The 20,347-nt window shown below is 40.2% G+C and overlaps 1 protein-coding gene across 1 annotated transcript; it reads right to left on the reverse strand.

Moving 5' to 3' along the window:
* Positions 1 to 560: 560 nt before the first annotated feature.
* On the reverse strand, positions 561 to 20,132 carry PTGER4 (prostaglandin E receptor 4). Its single transcript, XM_007437223.4, has 2 exons — positions 18,508 to 20,132; positions 561 to 3,774 (listed from the first exon to the last, which is right to left on the reverse strand). Exons 1-2 carry the CDS (start codon positions 19,453 to 19,455, stop codon positions 3,181 to 3,183), a joined length of 1,542 nt encoding a protein of 513 aa, XP_007437285.1. The 5' UTR covers positions 19,456 to 20,132; the 3' UTR covers positions 561 to 3,180.
* Between the last annotated feature and the right edge of the window lie 215 nt (positions 20,133 to 20,347).

Raw genomic sequence — 20,347 nt, forward strand, 5'->3', positions numbered from 1 at the left:
GTTTGGCATGCCTAGATGTCGGTGACTCTTCCTGTGTTGTAATCAAAGTTTGCTTCCTGTGTGAACAAAATCTGGGTGTAAAATATATGAAATCTGGAATGGTTGTATTCAATCAGCTTGAGTAATATAACTCAGATCAAGAATCCCAGTCCCGTAGGGTCATCAGCTATGTATTCTGGACGTAAGTATTTATAGGATGAAACATACAAAACTATAAGTAATTGCCTGAATGTTCCCTTATTCTTAGGGCTGGGCATTTTATATTCTTTAGTGCCTCTTTGGGAAAATTACCGTTTAGCAATTGTGTGTGTTGGGTTTATGAATATGTGAAGGCCTTCCTGTGAAGTTGTGTTAAGAATGAGTAAGCAGACACAGACTCACGCCGACTTTACCCAGTGGGTAAGTCTGCATTTAATTGTGATTTCCAAAAGAGGTTTGTGCCAGGACAGCCAGTTTCATAAGCCATCTCTGAAATTCAGGCTCAGAATTCTAATTCCAATGGAAAGCAATTCACATGAAAACCACATTAAGCAACATAACATGCTTAATATTTTTTCTTGACAAAAACCAGACCTTGAACATCAATACAGGATAATAATACTGGAACACAAAAATCTAACCCTTTGGACATGGCATAGAAAAACACAATTTCCTGTGGCCTTTGTTTTTTGTTTTTGTTTTAACCAAGAGAAATTTTAAGGAAATTTTTAAGGAAATTTTAAAATTGTATTTCTCATCTGTCATTGTTTTTAATGAACAGACCACACCACAGTAGTTGCTTTTTCTTTCAGTTGTAGTCCCCAAATCAGTTAAATTGGCTTATAAAGTGTAGTGCTCTTTTTATACCAGAAGCATTAGTGCAAACTACAAAATTTGCTGTAACAAGTGGGCAGTGTTAGAAATACCTGAAAGGTCACAAAAGCAATAGTGGTGGTAGTTTCTCATGCTCCAAATTCATCACAACTGCAAATGGATAATTGCAGCACACCCACGTTCCAAAACACAAGACCAACAACCATCTCTACAAATACTTTGCACAATATGTACGCATATTATGCACACAGAATGCACAGAAAGAGCCAGTCTGCTGTAGTGGTTAAGGCATCAGGCTAGAAACCTGGAGACTGTAAATACGACTCCCACCGTAGGCATGAAGCCAGCTGGGTGACCATGGGCCAGTCACTTTCTCAGCCCAAGGAAGGAGGCAATGGCAAACCACTTCTGAAACACCTTGCCAAGAAAACTGCAGGGACTTTCCAGGCAGTCTCCGAGAATTGGACATGATTGAATAGATTTTTTAAAAAAACACAACAAACATGTTTGGCATTTCCTGTGCTTCTCAATTTCTTATAGAATGGTCCCACCCTCCAGATACCTTGGATGTATGACCTCCAGAATTCCAACAAGGCTAGTTGTTTGCAAATTCTAGGCTAGTTGTTTGCAAATTCACTCCAATACAGACTGGGGAAGGCTGATGTAAACTATAACCTTAACAAGGAAGAATGGAAAAATATTGCTCATGTAAGCATTTGGCAACCGTATCTCCATTTACATAGAGTGGAATGTATACAAGATAAGCACCTCCGAAGTCAAAACCTTTCAACAGGATGTTTTCAAGAGTGGTAGTGCCGTGTACTGTACAGCTGCCAACTCTTACATGGTCACTGATAATGCAGAGATTGATGTGGTGCTCATTTGCATATGCGTAACATTTGCTGTGGACCTTTTGGGGGCTGCCATAAGTACACAAACAGCAGTGGCTGGATATAAACACTTTCCATTAAGACGCTGGTGGCCTTCCTCAATCCTGGTTGGGCATAAGCACTATGGGGAAAACACTGATTACATTAAGTAGCCCACAGATTAAGATGCTTTCTTGCACTGAATTCTGAAATACTTCTGAGCAAACACATTTAGGATTAGGCAAAGAGGATGTTGGCTAGGGATGTATGTTTTGGACCTTGATCTTGTACGCATGTGAAGAAGTGCTTGAATGAGCAAGAATTGATATTGTGGGATGTACTTCTGAGTAAAGCCTCAGTGGGCCATCCATCCATACCAGACATTAACAGAATTGCATTATTAGCTAGGATCCACCACTTTTCAAAGAGAAATTCACAGCACATATTTTTTTTTATTTTTTTTTTAAGGATGTGCAGTTCCATAGCTGTGTCCATGGAGTCACAAAGAGTCAAGGTTGACTCAAAGGAGACTTTAGACAATATGAGAAACATTTTAAAAACATAAAAGCTTTTATTATTCCCATAGTGGTATCAAAACATGTTCCCATGTAATTCCAGATTCCTCAATTCTCATCTCATGAATCAGCTCTATTTTGGCCTGTTGAGTCTGCAAATTTCAAAAAATAAATCTAATGCAAAATTATCTAACAGCAGACATTAAGAAAGGAGTGCTGACCATATTACTTTTTTTTATACTTTGTATTAATAATAAACCTTCTCACAGAGAAGAATATAGAATCCTTAAATATAGTCAGTCACAATATTTCAGCCAGAAAAATTCACATTTTTTTCACACCATAGAAGAGATTTTCAGTTCCATATCAACTGGACCAGTTTGTTCCTCCATTAGCAACTATCTTGTACTTAATTCTCTCTAAGCTATGAAGGGTGGGTTGAAGTGGAATAAGTATGCTTCAGTCATGTACAGATGGAGAAGATTGGTGACTCTTTTCAACACAGACTTTGTGGAGACAGTCCTATCTCCCAGGGCAAGGTAAGGCAACAGGCAGCAACCTGTGCTTCAGACACCATTACATTCCTCTGTTACTTTAGCAGGGTTTGATGGCAGAAGATGAGTCATTCCTTGCAAAAGCCTGTGCTTATCACATAACAGGAAAGATCCAGCAGCTGCATCTTTCCTTACAACCAATGTTGAGAGAGATGTGACTGCTGCAAGTCAAGGTGCTTAACTCTGATGGCGACTAGTTCAACATTCCACATGGGCTCCCACCCGATGCACATTTCCAGTCCATCTTGCCCTAAATGGCTATTTGCTCCCCAAGCCTGGGGTAGGAAAAGCCAATTAAGCTTCAGGTATGTGCCTTAGCCAGAATAGGCCAACAGAATGGGTGGCAAAGATGGGCATTTGGCATGTCCATTGTACCAGTTCCCCACTTGACTTCTTAAGGACCAACTGTGTCTTAATTCTTTCTACTGCTTATATACACTTCTCTGAGAAGTCCAGAGTTTCACTGGGAAAAGTGACTTGAAGGGAGCTGCCCTTTGGAGTGCTACTAACTACACCACTAGGCCTTAGCTCATTCACCAAAAAAGTATTCTCACAGTCCTGCCCCTGAGAAGACTCTGAGGTGTTTGAACTCCTTAAGGTCCTTATAGATGGAATATCTGACTTGGCAAGACAGCTGCTGGTTCCTGGTAACAGCATACGGTCCCCAACCGTCCCTTCACTTGACTCCAGGGGGTATAGCAGAGTCTGTGAAGTGCTACTGATCTCCCTCAACTCACGAGAGATGAAGGAGGGTGAATGGCTGGCTGTGACAGAGGAGGTCCTGTGGCCATCTGCCCAGTTGCAGTTGTTTCCTGAGTGCTGCCGGCGAGCCCCACCAATGCGGCAGAAAAGACACTTGACCTTCTCAATGGCTTTGCTCAACACCGTCTTGCGCAGCAGAATGTACACCCATGGATCAAGGATGGGGTTCACCGAAGCTATACGGATCGCTTGCAAGTCTGGGTTCTGCTGGATGTCTTTTACTATATCCGGACGGTACAGCTGATTCACAAAGACACGCACCTGGAGAAGAAATGAATACATATATAAATAGAGTCCATATGTAATTTGATGACAGAAGGCCAGGCTGATTTTTCAAAGCCAAGAGCTGGCTTAGCATCTGACTGTTAGAACAGGAAGGGAGATGGGAGAATGGGTAAAATGCATGGCATTCTGTAATGTCAGATGGGAGCTATTTTCAGAATGGGAAAAAATTTCTAGCCACTTGATTTCATGCAGAGATAAAAGACCTTTCCCCTTTTCTAGTTTATCTAAGTCGCCAGAATATCCAAGAGTCAATTAACCTTTTGTGAATTATTTTCTGAAAAACTTGCTGTCTCTACCGTATGCTTCTGAATCCTGAATTTAGAGCTCTGAAGTTTTTCTGAGTTTTCGTTTTCATTAATAGCGAACTCTTTTGTTCCTTGTATAACCAAAGCTGCTATTAAGTGTGTTGGGTGTGTAAGGAACTACAGAATATGGCCTTGAGCTATTCTGGGAGATCCAGCCAATCATTAAAAGCATCAGTCCCGCCACCCCTCGCCACCCCCCACAAATACCTGTTTGGAAACAAAGTTAGAGACACTTTTCCACTTCACAGGCAAATTTTCTTTCAAGGACAGGCCTAGAACTGTGGACTCTTTGAGGTTAGAACCCAACTTTTGCTGGAATCCTCCAAGACTTGAACATTCAAGAAAAAGGTGTTGCTTTTTTTAACACCTTCCAAATTTTGCCTGTAGTAGCTTGTTAAAAGTTATTTTCTTGAAAGACAGCTTCCCTGGAATGAATTTTTTTTTTTCCAAATAAAGAACATGATGATGCACAGTACCCAATTATGCTCTTGACGGTGTTTTGTGCCAATTTGGCAAGTCCTGTTAAAATACATTACAGAAATTCTGGCGGTAGACCCATGAACAGTTTCAAGGGGTACAACAAATGTATAGGGTGGCAGTCAAAAATGAAAGGTGCCCACAGGAGTTGAAGCCCACGTAACTGTACCCTAGGTGCTTTGTTGCAGCAAAAGTTCTAAATCTGAGATGCTTTTATGTAGAGGAGGTCAACCTGGAGGCTGTAAGTAGCCCCAAACTCTTTCTTGTGGTCCCCAATGCTTTCCATCATTGCCTCACCTAAATTCAACAGCAATTTGCCAAATATCAGCAACACTATTTCCTGCTGAATTTAGTCACGTGAACAAAGAAATAAGATACTAAGCACACCTTAAATTAAAAATAACAAAACTCCCTAAAATATCAATGCCCATTTGTGTGGCGTTGATATAATATCTCACATTTCTTCTGTGTGTTCTGGCATGGAGCCCTGTGGAGTCAGCTAGAAGCAGATTTAGAAGCAACAACATGAGCCTTGCAAAAGACACAGTTGCTTTAATGATCCAAAAAAGGTGATTTGTATGAGTGCCTATGAAAGCAACTTTTTCAAATCCTTTGCCCAGCCCTAATTTGTGAGCCTGCTGACTGAAACAGGTTTCCAGTCTCTGCTGTAGTTTTTTTTAAAAATGAGCACGTGCTTGTTAACTTGACGGAACTAAGTACTTATCACTGCACTGCAGATGAAGTGGGGTCTGCACACTTCAAAAACTGCTGGAAAGAACTGCTTTGGATTTTGGATTTTGCACAAGCACAGCTGGAGAGCAGCATCTTTTTTCAGACTCCTGCAGAAGACCTTAAAAAGTTGGGCAACTTTAACGAACGGCAGAGAGGTCCTGTGCCCGAGGTTCAAAGGACTTCTGAATCATGTTCCAAGTGTGCACATTTGAGAAATGAGCTGTTGGACTTTAGCAACTAAGTTTGGATTGCAGTTGTGAAGGGCTGTACATAAGGACTGTAGGATGTGCCATTTCCTTCTCCCAGGCTGGAGGAAAATTGCTGACTGCAGGGAGGAGGATCCGGTAGGGGATTTCCCCATTTCTTTCCTATCATTTTCAGAGATTGGCTTCTTCTGGGATGGGTAATCAAAAAATCAAAAAGACCCAGAATTGGGAGAGCCTGCCTAAATGTCCTTTCTTTCATTTAATATTTCAAAACAAGAAACTTTTTAATTTGCAATACACAAAAAAGGAAAACGACAGAGTTCTCAAGTTTGTCCAGTCTTCTGCAGCTGGCAGAGAAAACTAGCACTCAAGAGCTCAAAAACTGCAGCCTCTGACCCAATATGACTGCTGTGTAAACTGCAGTTTAAGCTCTGTTTCAAACCTAAACTCTTGCTAGGTGAACTCAGGCAAAGAGCAATATCTAACGGCTGCCTATGTGTACAATATGTAAAAATGATACTGATCTTTCAGCTCTCGTTCTCAGCCTTTTGCATTTCACCATGCTGGAAATAAAAGACTGTTTTCCAAAGACATTTTATTTACTTTAAAATATTACGGGATGTACTGCATGTAGGGCAGCGTGCAAAAAAAGTTATTTATGTTCCTCTCCCTGCCACCGTGCATTCTGCCTCTCAAGTCCTAGAGGACTTGAAAATAAAAATTTAATTCCCACTCTAGCGTGGGAGAGGAGCTAAACTAGCAATCCTGCACCGAAAAGGCTTCTAAGCTTTCCTCCCACCCAGTGTACAGGTTGCAATCATCCGTACACAGCCTTCTTACAGGACAACAGCAGTAATATTTATGAACCTTTTAAGTATTAGAGAATGTGATGTACGTTATATTTATTAAAACTTAAGGCTGCAAGTTTTCATACTAAATCAGGGGTTCCTGTACTAATCAAGAGAACTGGAAGTTATATCCCTATATTTGTGGGGATATGTGGATACTGGTATTTGACTATAACAAGGGAGAAAGAAATTTTCTTCTAATAATCAGTGGGTTTTGTTGTTTATTAAACTGGAACTCATCGTACTTGCGATTAATATTATGAGAATATATACCCAAGCACAACTTTGAAAGAACAGTCCTTCCCAGCATTCTTTTCTCATTCATTTTCAAGTTTGCATCTTTCATGAAAAGCAAAAATTACAAAGTGATTTGAACATCAACAGCACTTTGAACATCAACAGATGAGTTTTGCCACTGGTTGATATCATCTGAAATGTACATTTATTTATCTTTCTGGTGCTGCAAGATTTCTTGTTCTTGAAATATGACTCTTAAATTTTGTACATTAGTTGATTAACTCCAATTATATTTTTCCTAATTGATTGATCAGAAATTTTATTGGCTGAATATAAATGATCGGATTTCTAACCACTAGATGGCACAGTAACTACATTTCTTGCAGTTTCTTCCCTTTCTTGCTATCTCATTTAAGAAAGCATGAAAAAGAAAGAAGAGAACTGGTTGATTACTATCAGATTTTGTTCTAAATAGCTGGATCAAACTCAACATTTGGTTTTATACAGGATAAAAGTGGTGACAAAAACAAAGAAAAATAAGTTAAACTGCCAACCGATTAGAATATACAAATTAAATGTACAGGCCTTTCACCTAATTCAGAGTACCAACAGGATTTAACTGAGTTAGTAGTTAACCTTTATTAATTTATCTATACATTAGTCTATTAGTGTAACTTAGTCTAAAATTATGTTCTGGGAATCTCTAGGTTCTTTGCAACCTTACCAGAAACTCCTCAGTGAGATCAGTAATGGTGAGACGATTCTTTAAATGTTTTCCACCATTTGTGATATTATCAGTAATATATAGAGTTAAAAAAGGAGGGGGGGGGATACATATGATTTTATGCACGCAATTCCACTTCAAGTTTTTTTTTCTTTTTCTTTTCACGCACAGCAAGTATGATATCCCTAACTGGAACTGGGATAATTGAATAAAAAAAGGAGAGCTGGAAACCTTAGCCTCTGAAGTTGGACCAAATGGAATTTAAAGTTCCTTGCTTGCAGTTCAAACAGGTTTCATTAAAACAAATGGAACCTTCTTTTTGCAATGAGGTTTGTAGGGATCTAGATTTCTAAGCCACAGAAGAAGGGCAATCTTTAACCTCTGCATTACAACCCTAATGCAGATCAGAGCTTTTGCTGTCGTTATTTGTAAAATATATTTAAAGCTTAAAACAAAAACACTGAAGTGAAAAATAAAACAAAAAAATGCTGCATGAATATGTACTCTAAAACCGCTCCCTATACCTTTTTAAAATATGGCCCTTCAATCCCTCACAGAAATTTCAGAGCAAAAGTTCAATTCTTCTTTAGTAGACCAGTTGCTACAAGAAGTGTTCCATAGAGATAGACGTCTGAAAAACAATGACCTGGGGAAGTAATATTTCATCGCCTACGCTTCTTTGCAATTAACATTTTCAGTGGGTAAAATGGAGGAAATATTAAGAGGCTTGCCAAAAGCTACTTGTAATTCCTAACAAACAGGAATTGAAGATAGACCCAAGTCTGAAACATCAGTCCAATCCAATGGAGTACAGATAGTCCCCAGTTTAAGAACGAGTTCCGTTCCCACAGTCTGTCCTTAAGTTGAATTGGTACGTAAGCCGGAACAATCTTATTGTATAATACTGTATAAGTAGTATTGTGTAATGAACTTGAACCATTGTGTATTTAACTCAAATTTTGCTACAATAGGCTACGTTCTTAACTATTGGTTGTCTGTAACCTGGGCTGGGGACTACCTGTATATGAACTGCCTAGTTGCATACTGATAAATAAAAGAAATTAAAATGATGATTAGCCAAATTCCTCTCACCCTCCCTCAAATACCTACACTTCATCTTAGAGTTATATGGTTCCTGGACTATTCTTTCTTTGATGTTTCATCACAGATGGAGGTTCAACATCTTGGAGAAACCTAACAATCCTATATTGAAGGCTAATTTGATCAAGGCTGGAGGTGTATGAGAAGAAAAAGCAGAAACTCCCCCTTTTTATATATTGCAGATCCCCACCCCACCCCCATCTCTATATATGTGTGGGAGTTCCATGGTTCAAAGACCAAGCTGGATGAAAATTATGGCCATACTGGCTAGGAATCATGGATGCTGAAATTAAACCCACTTGGAACATTCCAAATTGGGAAGTATTGAATGTTCTGCAGTTGTCCTATGTAAGCCTACAAGCTGTATTCTTCAGAGGTGATTATCAACCTGCCTGATCCTTACATAGATATGTTAACAATTTGATAACTGGATGTGGAAAAGTCATTTCCCTGAGTTAAATGGACCAATAATAATGCCTTGGCATATAGTGGTTTTCCATAATCATACCTAAACAATTTATAAACACTGTCTAACAAATAACTGACAAAATCTCAAGATAAAAAAATATGGGGAAAGCAGTTAAATAAGGCTGCCAGCACAAAAGACCCCAAGCAAAGGATTCTGGAGTTTTCTTCACATTTATACAGGGCCAAATCTAAGAGGGTATCCTTGGTTTCTTTCAGATCCAGGCTTAAGCAACTGCCACTGTTCCTGAAGACCATACTGTGGCCAGAAGAGCTCATCTGAATCCCTTACGTTATGGATAGCTTCCTGTTCTTCCTTCTGCACTAATGAAATTGTCCTACAACCTGTTCTTCATTTCATAGGGCTACTCCAGGGAAATTGAGTCATGTTTTAAATCCCACTTGTACACAAACAATGAGTACATTACACATAAAAGCCTTCTGATGTACAACTCTTTTGGGAAAATATCAATGTGCATCCAGCTGTTGCTGGAATTCCTAGGGAGTTGTAATGGTTTATCTCAGTGTTCCTCAACCCTGGCAACTTTAAGATGTGTGGACTTCAACTCCCAGAATTCCCCAGCTAGCATGCTGGCTTTGGAATTTTGGGAGTTGAAGTCCACACATCTTCAAGTTGCTGTGGCTGAGAAACACAGGTTTATCAGGTCACAGCAGAAAACACCAAGAGAGAAATTCCAGTCACTAGGATGCCTAACTCAACAGTTCTCTTTTTATCAGAAAGCCAAGCCAGTATCAAGCAATAACTTCCTTCCCAACAGGGTAAGACATTCCAGTTTGGGAGGTGGTTCAGGGAAGCAAATTACCACATCAGAAAGCAAAGCTGCATTCAATCCCTTCCTTTACTATCAAATTTGGTTGGTCTAATGTAACTTGATCAGTCAAATTGGTCAAGTTGAAGTCAATAGGATTTTCCCCCAGAGAACTGCCTAAAACAAGAAAATGAAATCTACAGAAGGGGAAACATCTAACATACTTTGAAAGATAGCCTCCTTCAAACCAAGCTTAATTGTTGGTGACTTCATTGATGCCTTCATATATTTTTCTTGGCAATAATACTGGAACTAATTGTCACAGACTTGTTCAAGAAAGTTCCCAAAAAGGCTAAGTGGGATCAGATTTGGTTAGTATTTTAATTGGGAGAGACCCAGGAAATTCCAGGACAAGACTAAGAAGTCAAAGAAACAAAGCTAAGAGAAAAAGACAACAATTTCTCTACTACTGTCTGATAACAACATGATCACTAGGAGTCAAGCTCAATTTGAGGCAATCTTTACTTTAATCTGGTGTAATACTAGTTGTAAAGCTGGGGGTGGGAAGGAGGATGGATATATAAGTCCTATGATTGATTTTAAAAATGGGCAGCATTTTTCAAACAATTCAGCAGTTCAGAAATATGTACTAGACTCTTGAAGCACATTTCTGGGCTTCACCCATGTTGAAATTACCACACTTTTACAGCTTGGCTCCTACTGTTTATTCTTCCAAAATTCAAAGAAAACACATTACTTAGCCTTCTCATTTTGATATTTGGATCTTACACTTCATGGTAACATATATTAATGCAAATACTTTATGCTCAACTTTTTTTTAAAATAAATCTATTATGTCTCCTTTACCCAGGCTTCTCTTCTCTGCCTTTAGCAATTCTTCACATTTGAGAGAATAATAAACTGAAATAATAATAATAATAATAATAATAATAATAATAATAATAATAATTTGAATAGTACTGTACTGGATTTTAAAACATCTGTCTCCTTTGTCTTCTTACAATATACATATGCAGTTATTCTAGTGAGCTCATTTAGCTTTGGAGTAGATTTTGCTTTTGCCTAAGGGGGCCTGAATAGAAGCTTTATGAAAAAGTGTTTTGGGAGCTATACGTAATTCAGTTCAAAAGCATGGAGCCTTTCGGGGCTGCAATCCTGGAAACAGGTGGGATGGAATAAAGACATGGGCAGGCCAGGTCAGAACCCAGATTTGAGTTAAATTCAATACATATACACTAAATTAATTTAAGTACAATTCATATTATCTGCCTCATATTTAATACTTTTCTTCTTACATCTCATCCAACATTACAATTTAGTGGCATCTCTGAGAGGGAGCCTGAAGGCCACTATAAGGACTTTCAGGCCAAATATGGCATTAGGACCCCTCAAGTTGCCCATCTCTGCTTTAGCAGATCAGCTTTGCCCAGTTAAAGTTCTTGGATGATTTCAATGACTCCGTTCTTTTGATCTATTCCAAGGAAGATAGAATTATCCTCTATTGTAAATTTACCTGGTACCCGCTTTCAACAATCAGATCTAAACTAAAACATGACAGCTTAACCACATGCTTCTGAATGCATGCAAAATCAACTTCTCTCAGTCTCAGGAAAGAAGAATGTCAGTGCTGGAGGAACCTGATTCCTGGGCATGTTTGTATTCATGAATCAATTACTGATTACTCAGTAGATACGACAGCAGCTTTTTTGGGGGGGGGGGCTTGTTTTGTTATTGAAATGCAGCCTGTTGGGGAAGATTCCCCATCATTTGGGAGATGATATTTGAAATTGGGCCTGAAATAGGCCTTGAGATTCCTCCCAAAGATGAGTCTTCCTTGTCTACATCAACCCAGAGTGCACGCAGAACAAACTCTGTGCTGACCACAAGCCTGTGTGTCAAACTCTCCCATATCTAGGTCCCAATACATATTTTGAAGTCTTACTAGTACTATGAAACAGGCGGTATCATGAGTCAACCCCCAACCTTGAATGAGCTGATATCCAGGAAAAAGTATTTTTTTCTCCTAAGTATACGCCTAAAGTATCTCTTACCATAAAATGCCTTTTTAAAGCAGTTGTCTTCTACAACAAACAAAGGAGGAGCTTTCCACAAAATCTTTACCTGCCCTCATAAAATTCCCTCTATCACATTCTGATGCATGCCTTTATATAGGCAGCTAGTTAATATTCAGCAGGAAACCAATTTACGAAGTAACCTTTGCCCAGAAGATCTTGGTGCTTATTTAGCAAACCTGTCACCAACGTGGCTTTCTCCAGATGTGCTGCGACTCACGCAGCGGCTCTTTTTAGGTGATCATGACTCCTGCTGACCACCTGAACATTTCCATACAGATTTGTGGACAACCATAAAAACAGTTTCTTCCAGAACGTTTTTCAACTTTTTTTGAGATCCATCATGGTTGGCCAACACTTCCCTCTGTTAGAACGACCACTCCCAAATTTCCCAGCCAAACTGGGAAGGTTGTTTCAGTACAGCTCCACGTGCTGCCAAAATATGCCCTGGCACTGCAAACGAGCCAGCTAAAAGGGGTACACCATCTGGATTATCCATGCCCTGAAAGATCAACTAGAAACTATTTTATTTCACTCCCTTTACCACATTTCCTGTCTTCATGCCTGGTGGATATAACAGGCTCTTCCATCACACCTTTGTCCCTGATCCACCACCACTGGCCAGGGAGATTAAAGTATCTAATCTGCCCAACATTAAGAGATGTTGTCTTCTTCTGGCTTTGCCATCTATAAGCTAAGATCCACATACCAGATTCTCTTACAGGAAGACAATTTTCTGGATGTTTAAAAACATAGTTCTGTGCTCTATGATGACAGAGCAATCTACTTTTTTGTTGTTTGTTTAGCTATTAGCAGGGGTGTTTGTAATGGAGGGTCAAAAAAAATCAAAAAGACACCCACAAAATCCCACTTTTTACGTGCATGAGACATAAGAGAGGCTCGGCTTCAATCATGTCTGCCATCTTGACTTTTAGGACAGACACACACACACACACACACACACACACACACACACTCCCATGGATTCCCTGGCTGTTAGGAATTTTGAAGTTGCCTCAAATAATAATAAGATTCTCCAAGTTAAGATACTCTAATCCCAGTTATTTCAGCATGGTGGTACTCATTGGAGGTAGGTTTTTTTTTTAGATTTTTTATCCCACCTTTACCATTTTTATAAATAACTCAAGGTAGCAAACATACCTAATACTCCTTCCTCCTCCTATTTACCCCACAACAATCACCCTGTGAGGTGAGTTGGGCTGAGAAGGACTGGCCCAAAGTCACCCAGCCGGTTCTTTACAGTATGATCATCAACTGCAGAGGGTAGGGAGGAGGGACCTGTATGGTGCTCCTGAAGCCTCCTCTGACCATGATTTCTGAAAACTGACTGCGGTTTCTTGCCATTTGGGGTTGGAAAATATATCGAAATGAAGCTAAGAACCAAATGAGGCACATCACTGTTAAAAAAGGGAAGGGATCTCCACTCAAAGCCCAGCCCCACTCAGGTGTGATGTGGCCACACACACTTAGCAGTTCTCAACCCTTTTCCTCCAAATATTTTATCCAAACATTTGCTACAAATGCCTGCACACCCTGAACTAGCAGCACTATTACAACCCTACCAAACAGGGGTTGCACAAACAATTTATTTTTGCTACAGTGCAATCTGTTGGAGGGTTTTTGTGTGTGTGTGTGTGCTAAACTTTTGTATGATTAGAGAAAAAGAGAATAAAGCCATTCAGTAAAATATTAAAAATTGCTCCCATATGCAAATTATGAAAAGGGAAGATTTATAAAGTTTAATTCAGACAGCACTGAATAAACATTTTGTATACTGAAATAACTGTATGACAAACAGAGGCTCAAGACCGTATTTCCATATTGGGAGAAGGGGCACCCATCTGATTTCCCTGGGCAACTAAAAAAATACACAAATTAAGCCTGTTAAAAATATGAATATAATAATGCACAGCATGTCCTAGAAACTGGGAGGCTCTGTTTATTTTTTATTCTTGTCTTTTCTTTGGTTGCATTTGTAAAATTAATGAATTATAAGAGAAACAAATTGAAATGTGATGGTATACAAGTGTTTTTAAATAAGTATGTATAAGAAGCTTTCTCATTTAAAATGAAGAAATTAGGGATGAAGACCCTGTCTTCTTCTCCTTCATCGATTCTTGTAAACTTCTCCAGTATAATGCAATATCGGGTCTTTCCACAAAGTTCAGCGAACGCTGAATTTTATTTGATAATAAGGGTAAAATGTCTTTCAGACTGAAGTTCATAATTTCTGACAGGCATCATTCCCAGTGTGTCTCACTACAGAAATTAAGCATCTGTATTTGGGAAACCTCACTGGAATTTCAAAGGCACATATGCAGTGTCAGTCAATAAACCCAACACCAAAGTCTAAATGGTACAATAAACCAAACACTAAACTCAGATTAACAAAACACACTATGTCTAAATAAATAAATCATATTTCTTAACAGGTTGGCCTGGTTCACATAACATTCTAAGACACTGGCTGGATCCATAACTTGTTGAATCACAAACTGCCCAATTTATTGTAGTCTATCTTGTAGTATTATAGTTTACTGGGTGACCCTAGTCTATGAGTACTTGGCAGACGGTTAGGTCTAATATGAGGTCCTGCTATACTTAAAATTCCATAGAGCACCACTACAGTTCTCCAGTGTGTTATACCAAAATAAAGTGTGTGTACTATACTGATAAGATCTGGATTCAAATTCCTGTTCAACAAGGTAACTTATTTGAGTCAACCTCAAAAGTTACTGTGACTATAGAGCAAGGGGAAAACAACACGTATATAGCTCTAAAATCTATCTGTTGGATTCAGACAAGAAGCCTGACAATGAATCTACAAGAGTTTTCAATTCATAAGTAGAAATAACACATCTAATTTTTCCATGTGCTTTCTCCTCCTTTTACTTTCTTCAAGCTTTCCAACAGAGTTTAATTGTTTCTACTTGATTTTTCATTGCTGAGATTATTATGAAATGAAAGGATACCAGTTTCCAAAATGAGTTCCAGAGGGTTTTACAAATTAAAGTTACTTAACATTTTACTGTTTTCATAGTCAATTAACAAGCTTTAACAGCAGGACATTCATTGTTTTCTATTCTTCCTGTACCTTTAATTTTTTTTATAAAAAGTACTGTTTGATGAAACTTTTTTGTCAGCTGTTTGAAGGCAATCTTTTTCCCTTAATACAAAATTCTGCAAAATTTCACAGCTACACCAGAGTACTGCTCTGTAATACCAGAACAAGCCTAGATACATCTTCACATCAAAAAAGACATCTACCAACAGACAATACTGAATTTGGATTAATCAGACTTGCATTGAGATACTCATTTATTCAAGTAACAAACAGGGTAGGTTCAACTAAATCACATTTCTTCTAGTCTAAGCTTCTTCACAGGATCATTGCAAAGATAAAAGGGTATAGACTCATTTAGTTGTTTCCCATGTTATCAAGTAAGCACATCTAAGCATATTTATTCAAAATTAAACTTAACTGTAGTCAATGGGATGCTAGAATGTATGTATAGAACTGGACTATTAGTCCCACCTTGGTATCCAACTGCTGTTTCTAATGAACAATTTGGACAATCATTTCTTATGTTCTATTTCAGTTTGAATCTCAGATGGGTTTAATAACATCCCTACTGGAACAAATAACAAATTCATCCAGTCCAGCATTCTGTTCCCACAGCAGTTACTGTATTTAATTTAATGTTTTGTGAAATCTTTTTTTAACCTCCTGCATTATGAAACACCATTAAGTTACAAGTGCTTTCTCATCTGTTATCTTCTTCTTTAGGCACAGAACTTTCTACCTTACCTGGATCTGTGAACAGAGTTGTCAGATACTTGGTCACCAATTTCTGCCCTTAGGTGTCTTAATCACAACATTTTGAAAGTGAGAGGATTCACAAACGTTGGTCTGGCTTACATATTTGTGGTCATCTCAGAAACTTCTCTCCAGCATTCTGGAAATGCTGAGGAGGTTTGTGAGAGAAGATGACTCTCCTCCTATTAATGTGGAAAAGGCATGAAACAGAAACTCCTCTTTCTCAGAAGGAAATGTTGGTGATTTCTACCTGGTTGAAAAATGCAGAGGAGAGTCAATCTTATAGAGCCCTCTATTAGGCAAAGCATTATGTTTGGCAGAAGCCAGAGACACGTGTCCCAAGCAAACTAGCAAACGGATTTGTGATGACACTTCAAGGACTGCCTATCTAAAATCTGAAAAGATCCCATGCCATGGGTCACAGCAGGTGGCAGCAGTACCTTCACTGAACTTGTAAAAGCTAAGTAGGGATGGACCTCACCAAGAGACCACCAGGGCTGTAGTCTAGATTAGAAGATAAAATAAAACAAAGAAGTCCCAGAAGCAAGGCATTGGAAGCCAGAGTTGCAAGGGTGAGTTGAGCAGCCATGTACGTTGATGAAAGAAAAAAGAATAACAAACAAAAGCTGCATGTGTCCAAGTAGTCACCAAAAGATGAACACAGCTCAAGGGAGACCTTATTTTTACTCCTGGTGAAGGATAAGTGGACCGGAACACTTTGCACTGCAAATGGAGGTGATAGTAGACCTGTTTCTCCATTTTGTTTAAGGTACTGAAAATGTAAGTCCCTCCATAAAGTAAACCAACAACTGAAACAGAAACAAGTCGTGTAGCTCAGTTCTAATTTTACTACATTCAGGAAGCTTTTATAAGCAGCTTATCCAAAAATAGCTAGCTATCATGTCAAAATGTGTGGGAGGTTCTACTACTGCCCCCTCAATATTATTTAGCTTTTAAAAGCAGGAACTGATATTTAGAATATATAGATGGAAGAAACAGGTATCTCAATTACTATTTATACATATTACAACAATATCAAAATGATCGGGTTATTATTATATTACTGGAACAACAACAAAAAAATACCATGTGTGAAAGGAGTGAGTTCAATTTTAGCTGTTTCCCCTCCAGAAGCTCAAGATTCATTAAGTACAATTTCCTCTTTTTGCTATCAGGCTACACATGAACTCTCATTGCGCAAGATGACATGTAGGATCATACTGGATTGTGCATTGTAGGGGACTGCTTTTCATATTCTTTTCCCCCATCTGGGTCATTTCCATGTGAGAAGAGAACAAGCACTGCAAGAAAACAATCATCCTTGATTTGCTACCACATCTTTTGTAAGGAAATTCCCAACAAACCTTAATGTTTATTTTTACCACTTACAACAGGAAGAATTGTGCTGTTAAGTCAAAGATCATGGAGCAAAATGTAGTCTCAGTAAGAAACACCAATGGAAAAGTATACAGTTACACACTGAAGAACATGAGCTGGACTACTTTTAAGATGCACTGGTATCACAGACCAGGTATGCATAGCTGGATTATTTTAGTTATGTAGCAAAACTGGCCTAACTAGTAAAATTATAGCATTTACCTAAATAACTCAAGCTTGTGGTTTGCCCAGTCCCTCTTGGTCATGAGGTTCTCTGCCTTTACTGCACTCTTGATAGGGAGCAATTTTAGATTGTCTCTTGCCTACAAAATGCCCCCTCTACCATGTCCAACCGTGTCCTCCACGCTCCTCTCTAAAGGACCACTTAGTTTACAGGATGAAAGAGAGGGATAATAGCAACTCTGCCTGTCAGTTGTTTGTTTAATATATCCCCGCCAAGAAAAAGGAGTTTGCTGCATTTTATTGGAATGTTGTTACCCCTTCTCCCTTCCTTAGAGTCAAGTGGGAAAGAGAACACCTTCAGCTAGCACAAAACAGTTATCAAAATAATCCGTGCAACAATCCACAAATGCATGCAACTGTCATACTCCTACCATTCTCACAGGAAAAAACTTGCTTTCCTTGAGTCCAGAACAGTGCTCATTTTAATTTTAAAAAATCCTGAAAAATAGCTATTTGGGAAGCAGTCTCTATCAGACTGTAAATCTTTTAGCCTGATAGACCTCTCTCTAATAATTTAAGATACTTTAACATTTTTTTGCTTGAGTGTATCTGTGGACCTCATGCTAATGCTATAAACACCGAACTGCAAGCAACTCCATGACATTTGGCAGCCCGAAGTGTCATGCAATTCCAATATGTTTTATGTTAGGCCACACCTTAATCTATATTTCTACAACATCCCATGGAAGGAACTTGTTTTTTTAATTGTTCAGTCTAGCCAACAAGCCAATGAAGTGGAAATATCTGAATTTAAAGCTGCAAGCTTATGCCCCTGAAAAATAACCCACTGAAAACACCATGATACTTACTTCTGAGTAAAAACTTTTTACTTCTCCTTTGAAAGAAAGCGAAGGTATGCCATTTTAACTTCAAATAATGTGCCACAACTATTCTGTGGGCGGGTTGCTTGCATATTGCAAGAGCTCCTGACATTTTAGGGAACTTAAAATGTTTTCCTGTATGAGGCTAAAATCTATTTTACCTTCACTTTGACAGTAATGGATTTCTTTAAAAGATCGGCAAGAATGAAGGTGTTTTTGGATCCTCTTCTCAGCTCTATGAGTAGGTCAACAGCTAACGAGCAGTTCAAAAGTGCTTCTTAGTGTTTTGTGTTAAACATTGTGTCAAGTCAAGAAAAAGAACTGAAATAGATTCAGCTCCTTGCTTTTCCTGGGTAAAAAAGTTTTAGATAAGACAACTACAAAGCAGAAACTTTGTCTTGCAGCCACAATGTTCCCCTAAAGGGAAATCAATTGATGATATTGGAAAGAAAAGGATGACCAAATTACTCACCACTAGAGGAATGGAGCAAATTACTACGACCAGGGAAGTGGCAATGAGCAAGATGACCATTTGGATCTCTGCTCCAGCCATGCGTCGGAAGCTCCTGCGCCGGCGAAAGTCTGACAAGCGGCTAGTGGCGTTGTCTGTTCCCAGGGAGGTGCGCCGCATGAATTGTCGGTGCATGCGGATCAGGGCCATGCACACCAAGATGTTGGAAACCACAGTGACCATAATGAGGAAGGAGCTGAAGCCAGCATACATGTACGAGAAAGCAGCATGGGTGGACATGTTAGTCTGCCAGTCTATGAAGCACCATGTGTTTGGGTACTGGAGTTTTGTCTTCCCCAAACCCATGCTTGGCATGGCACAGAAGAGGACATTAGAAACGTAGATAGCAAAAAGAGTGAGTGCTGCCAGTTTCTTATCCACGTAATGGTTGTAAAAGTAGGCATGGTTGATGGCCAGGTACCTCTCTATGGACATGGCACAGATGATGCTGAGTCCAGACAGACCAAAGAAGAGGAGGATGAAGCTGCTGTATTCACACAATGGTTGCCCACCAGGCCATTCGTTCTTCAGATATGTAGCAATAGTAACTGGGCTGACCAGGCAAGTCCCCAAGAGGTCGGTGACAGCCAATCCACAGACCAGTGTGTAGAACGTGGTCTCCTTCTGCTCTTTCCTGGACTTGCAAAGAACCACAATGGCCGTGAGGTTTCCCACTACCCCAAAAATGAACATGACCATGGGGATGGTCAGGGGCTTGCTGCTCTCAGCCAGTCCGACGATCCCGCTAGAGGAGCTGTTGGTGGTGTTGGAGAGCATGGTGGGGCTGAATGCGGTGGCAGCCCCAGAGAAGGCCAGGCAGAAAAGTGTGGAAGTGGATAAACCACAGCGGTCAAGGGTGCGAAAGTTCAGTTCAAAGGTGGAGGGGGACAAGAAGGAGATGCCAAACATAAGGGAAAGAAAAAAATTGCATTTGAGAGGGAGAAGAGAAGTGGGAGTGGGAACAAGGTGAGCCTGGGGGTTATTCTTATTTCAGAAAAGTGGGGAGACAATACCCCCCAACTCCCAAATATAATTCTGCAGGTCAGGCAGATACAGACTTGAGGGTGGCTTTCTTGCCTGATTCTTGGGGGGTTTTCCCCTTCTAATCTTGAGTTGTCACTTTAAAAATCGGTCCTGTTTTGTCACAGTGGGGCTTCCCACCCCTCTTCTAGTAAAACCAGCTGTTTTTCCTCGTTTTTCAGATTCCAGGGCAGCGTCGCATACACCACTTCCGAGGGCTTCGCCAAGCGACCCCGATTCGAAAGTTTCGTGGACCCGATCGCCGGCGCGTTTCGGAAAGCGCTCCGAGCCGCCGCTCCCCGTTCCTCTGGGTTGCTGGAGGCACTGGCGGAGACTCCGCGGCTACCTTTTCAGTCCTCCCCGGCGGTCCGATCACGGCGTGGTGGCGTTGGCAGCGGAAGCCAGAGCGATACATCTCACTCGAGACTCCCCATCAGAGAGGAGCTGGGGAATCGGGGTACCAAGCGATCACCCGGGGATGCGGAGGACGCCGCGCGGACGGCGGATGCCCCGACTCAGCAACTCCCCCTGCTCTAACCATGTGCTTCTCCCAGCGAGGAGCCTGCTCTCTATTTAGAGCGTTTGCAACTTCGCTCCTTCAAGTTTCTCGGGGAGGGAGCCAGGCTTGGCTCCGCCCACCGCGTCCCTCATTGGCCCAGCGGCTGGAGAAGGAGAGAGGCGCGGCCGGGAGGGAGCCGCTGTGCGCGGAAAGGGGCTCGCAGCGAACGGGTGGCGCGCCTCTGTTGCTCTGGGGAAGGGGCGCGGCTGGGGGTCCGCCCAG

Source organism: Python bivittatus, unplaced genomic scaffold (genome assembly GCF_059951505.1).
Source record: "Python bivittatus isolate LINGU-HERP-01145 unplaced genomic scaffold, Pbiv_v1 ctg000570_np1212, whole genome shotgun sequence".
Classification (NCBI taxonomy): domain Eukaryota; kingdom Metazoa; phylum Chordata; class Lepidosauria; order Squamata; family Pythonidae; genus Python; species Python bivittatus.

Bases quoted from the DNA above. Each gene is read 5' to 3' on its own strand.
- PTGER4 (XM_007437223.4), bottom strand. From the start codon at position 19,455: ATGTTTGGCATCTCCTTCTTGTCCCCCTCCACCTTTGAACTGAACTTT. The intron at 3,775-18,507 runs GTGAGTAATTTG...TTTCTTCTCCAG, and splicing joins TTTGCTCCATTCCTCTAGTG to GTGCGTGTCTTTGTGAATCA.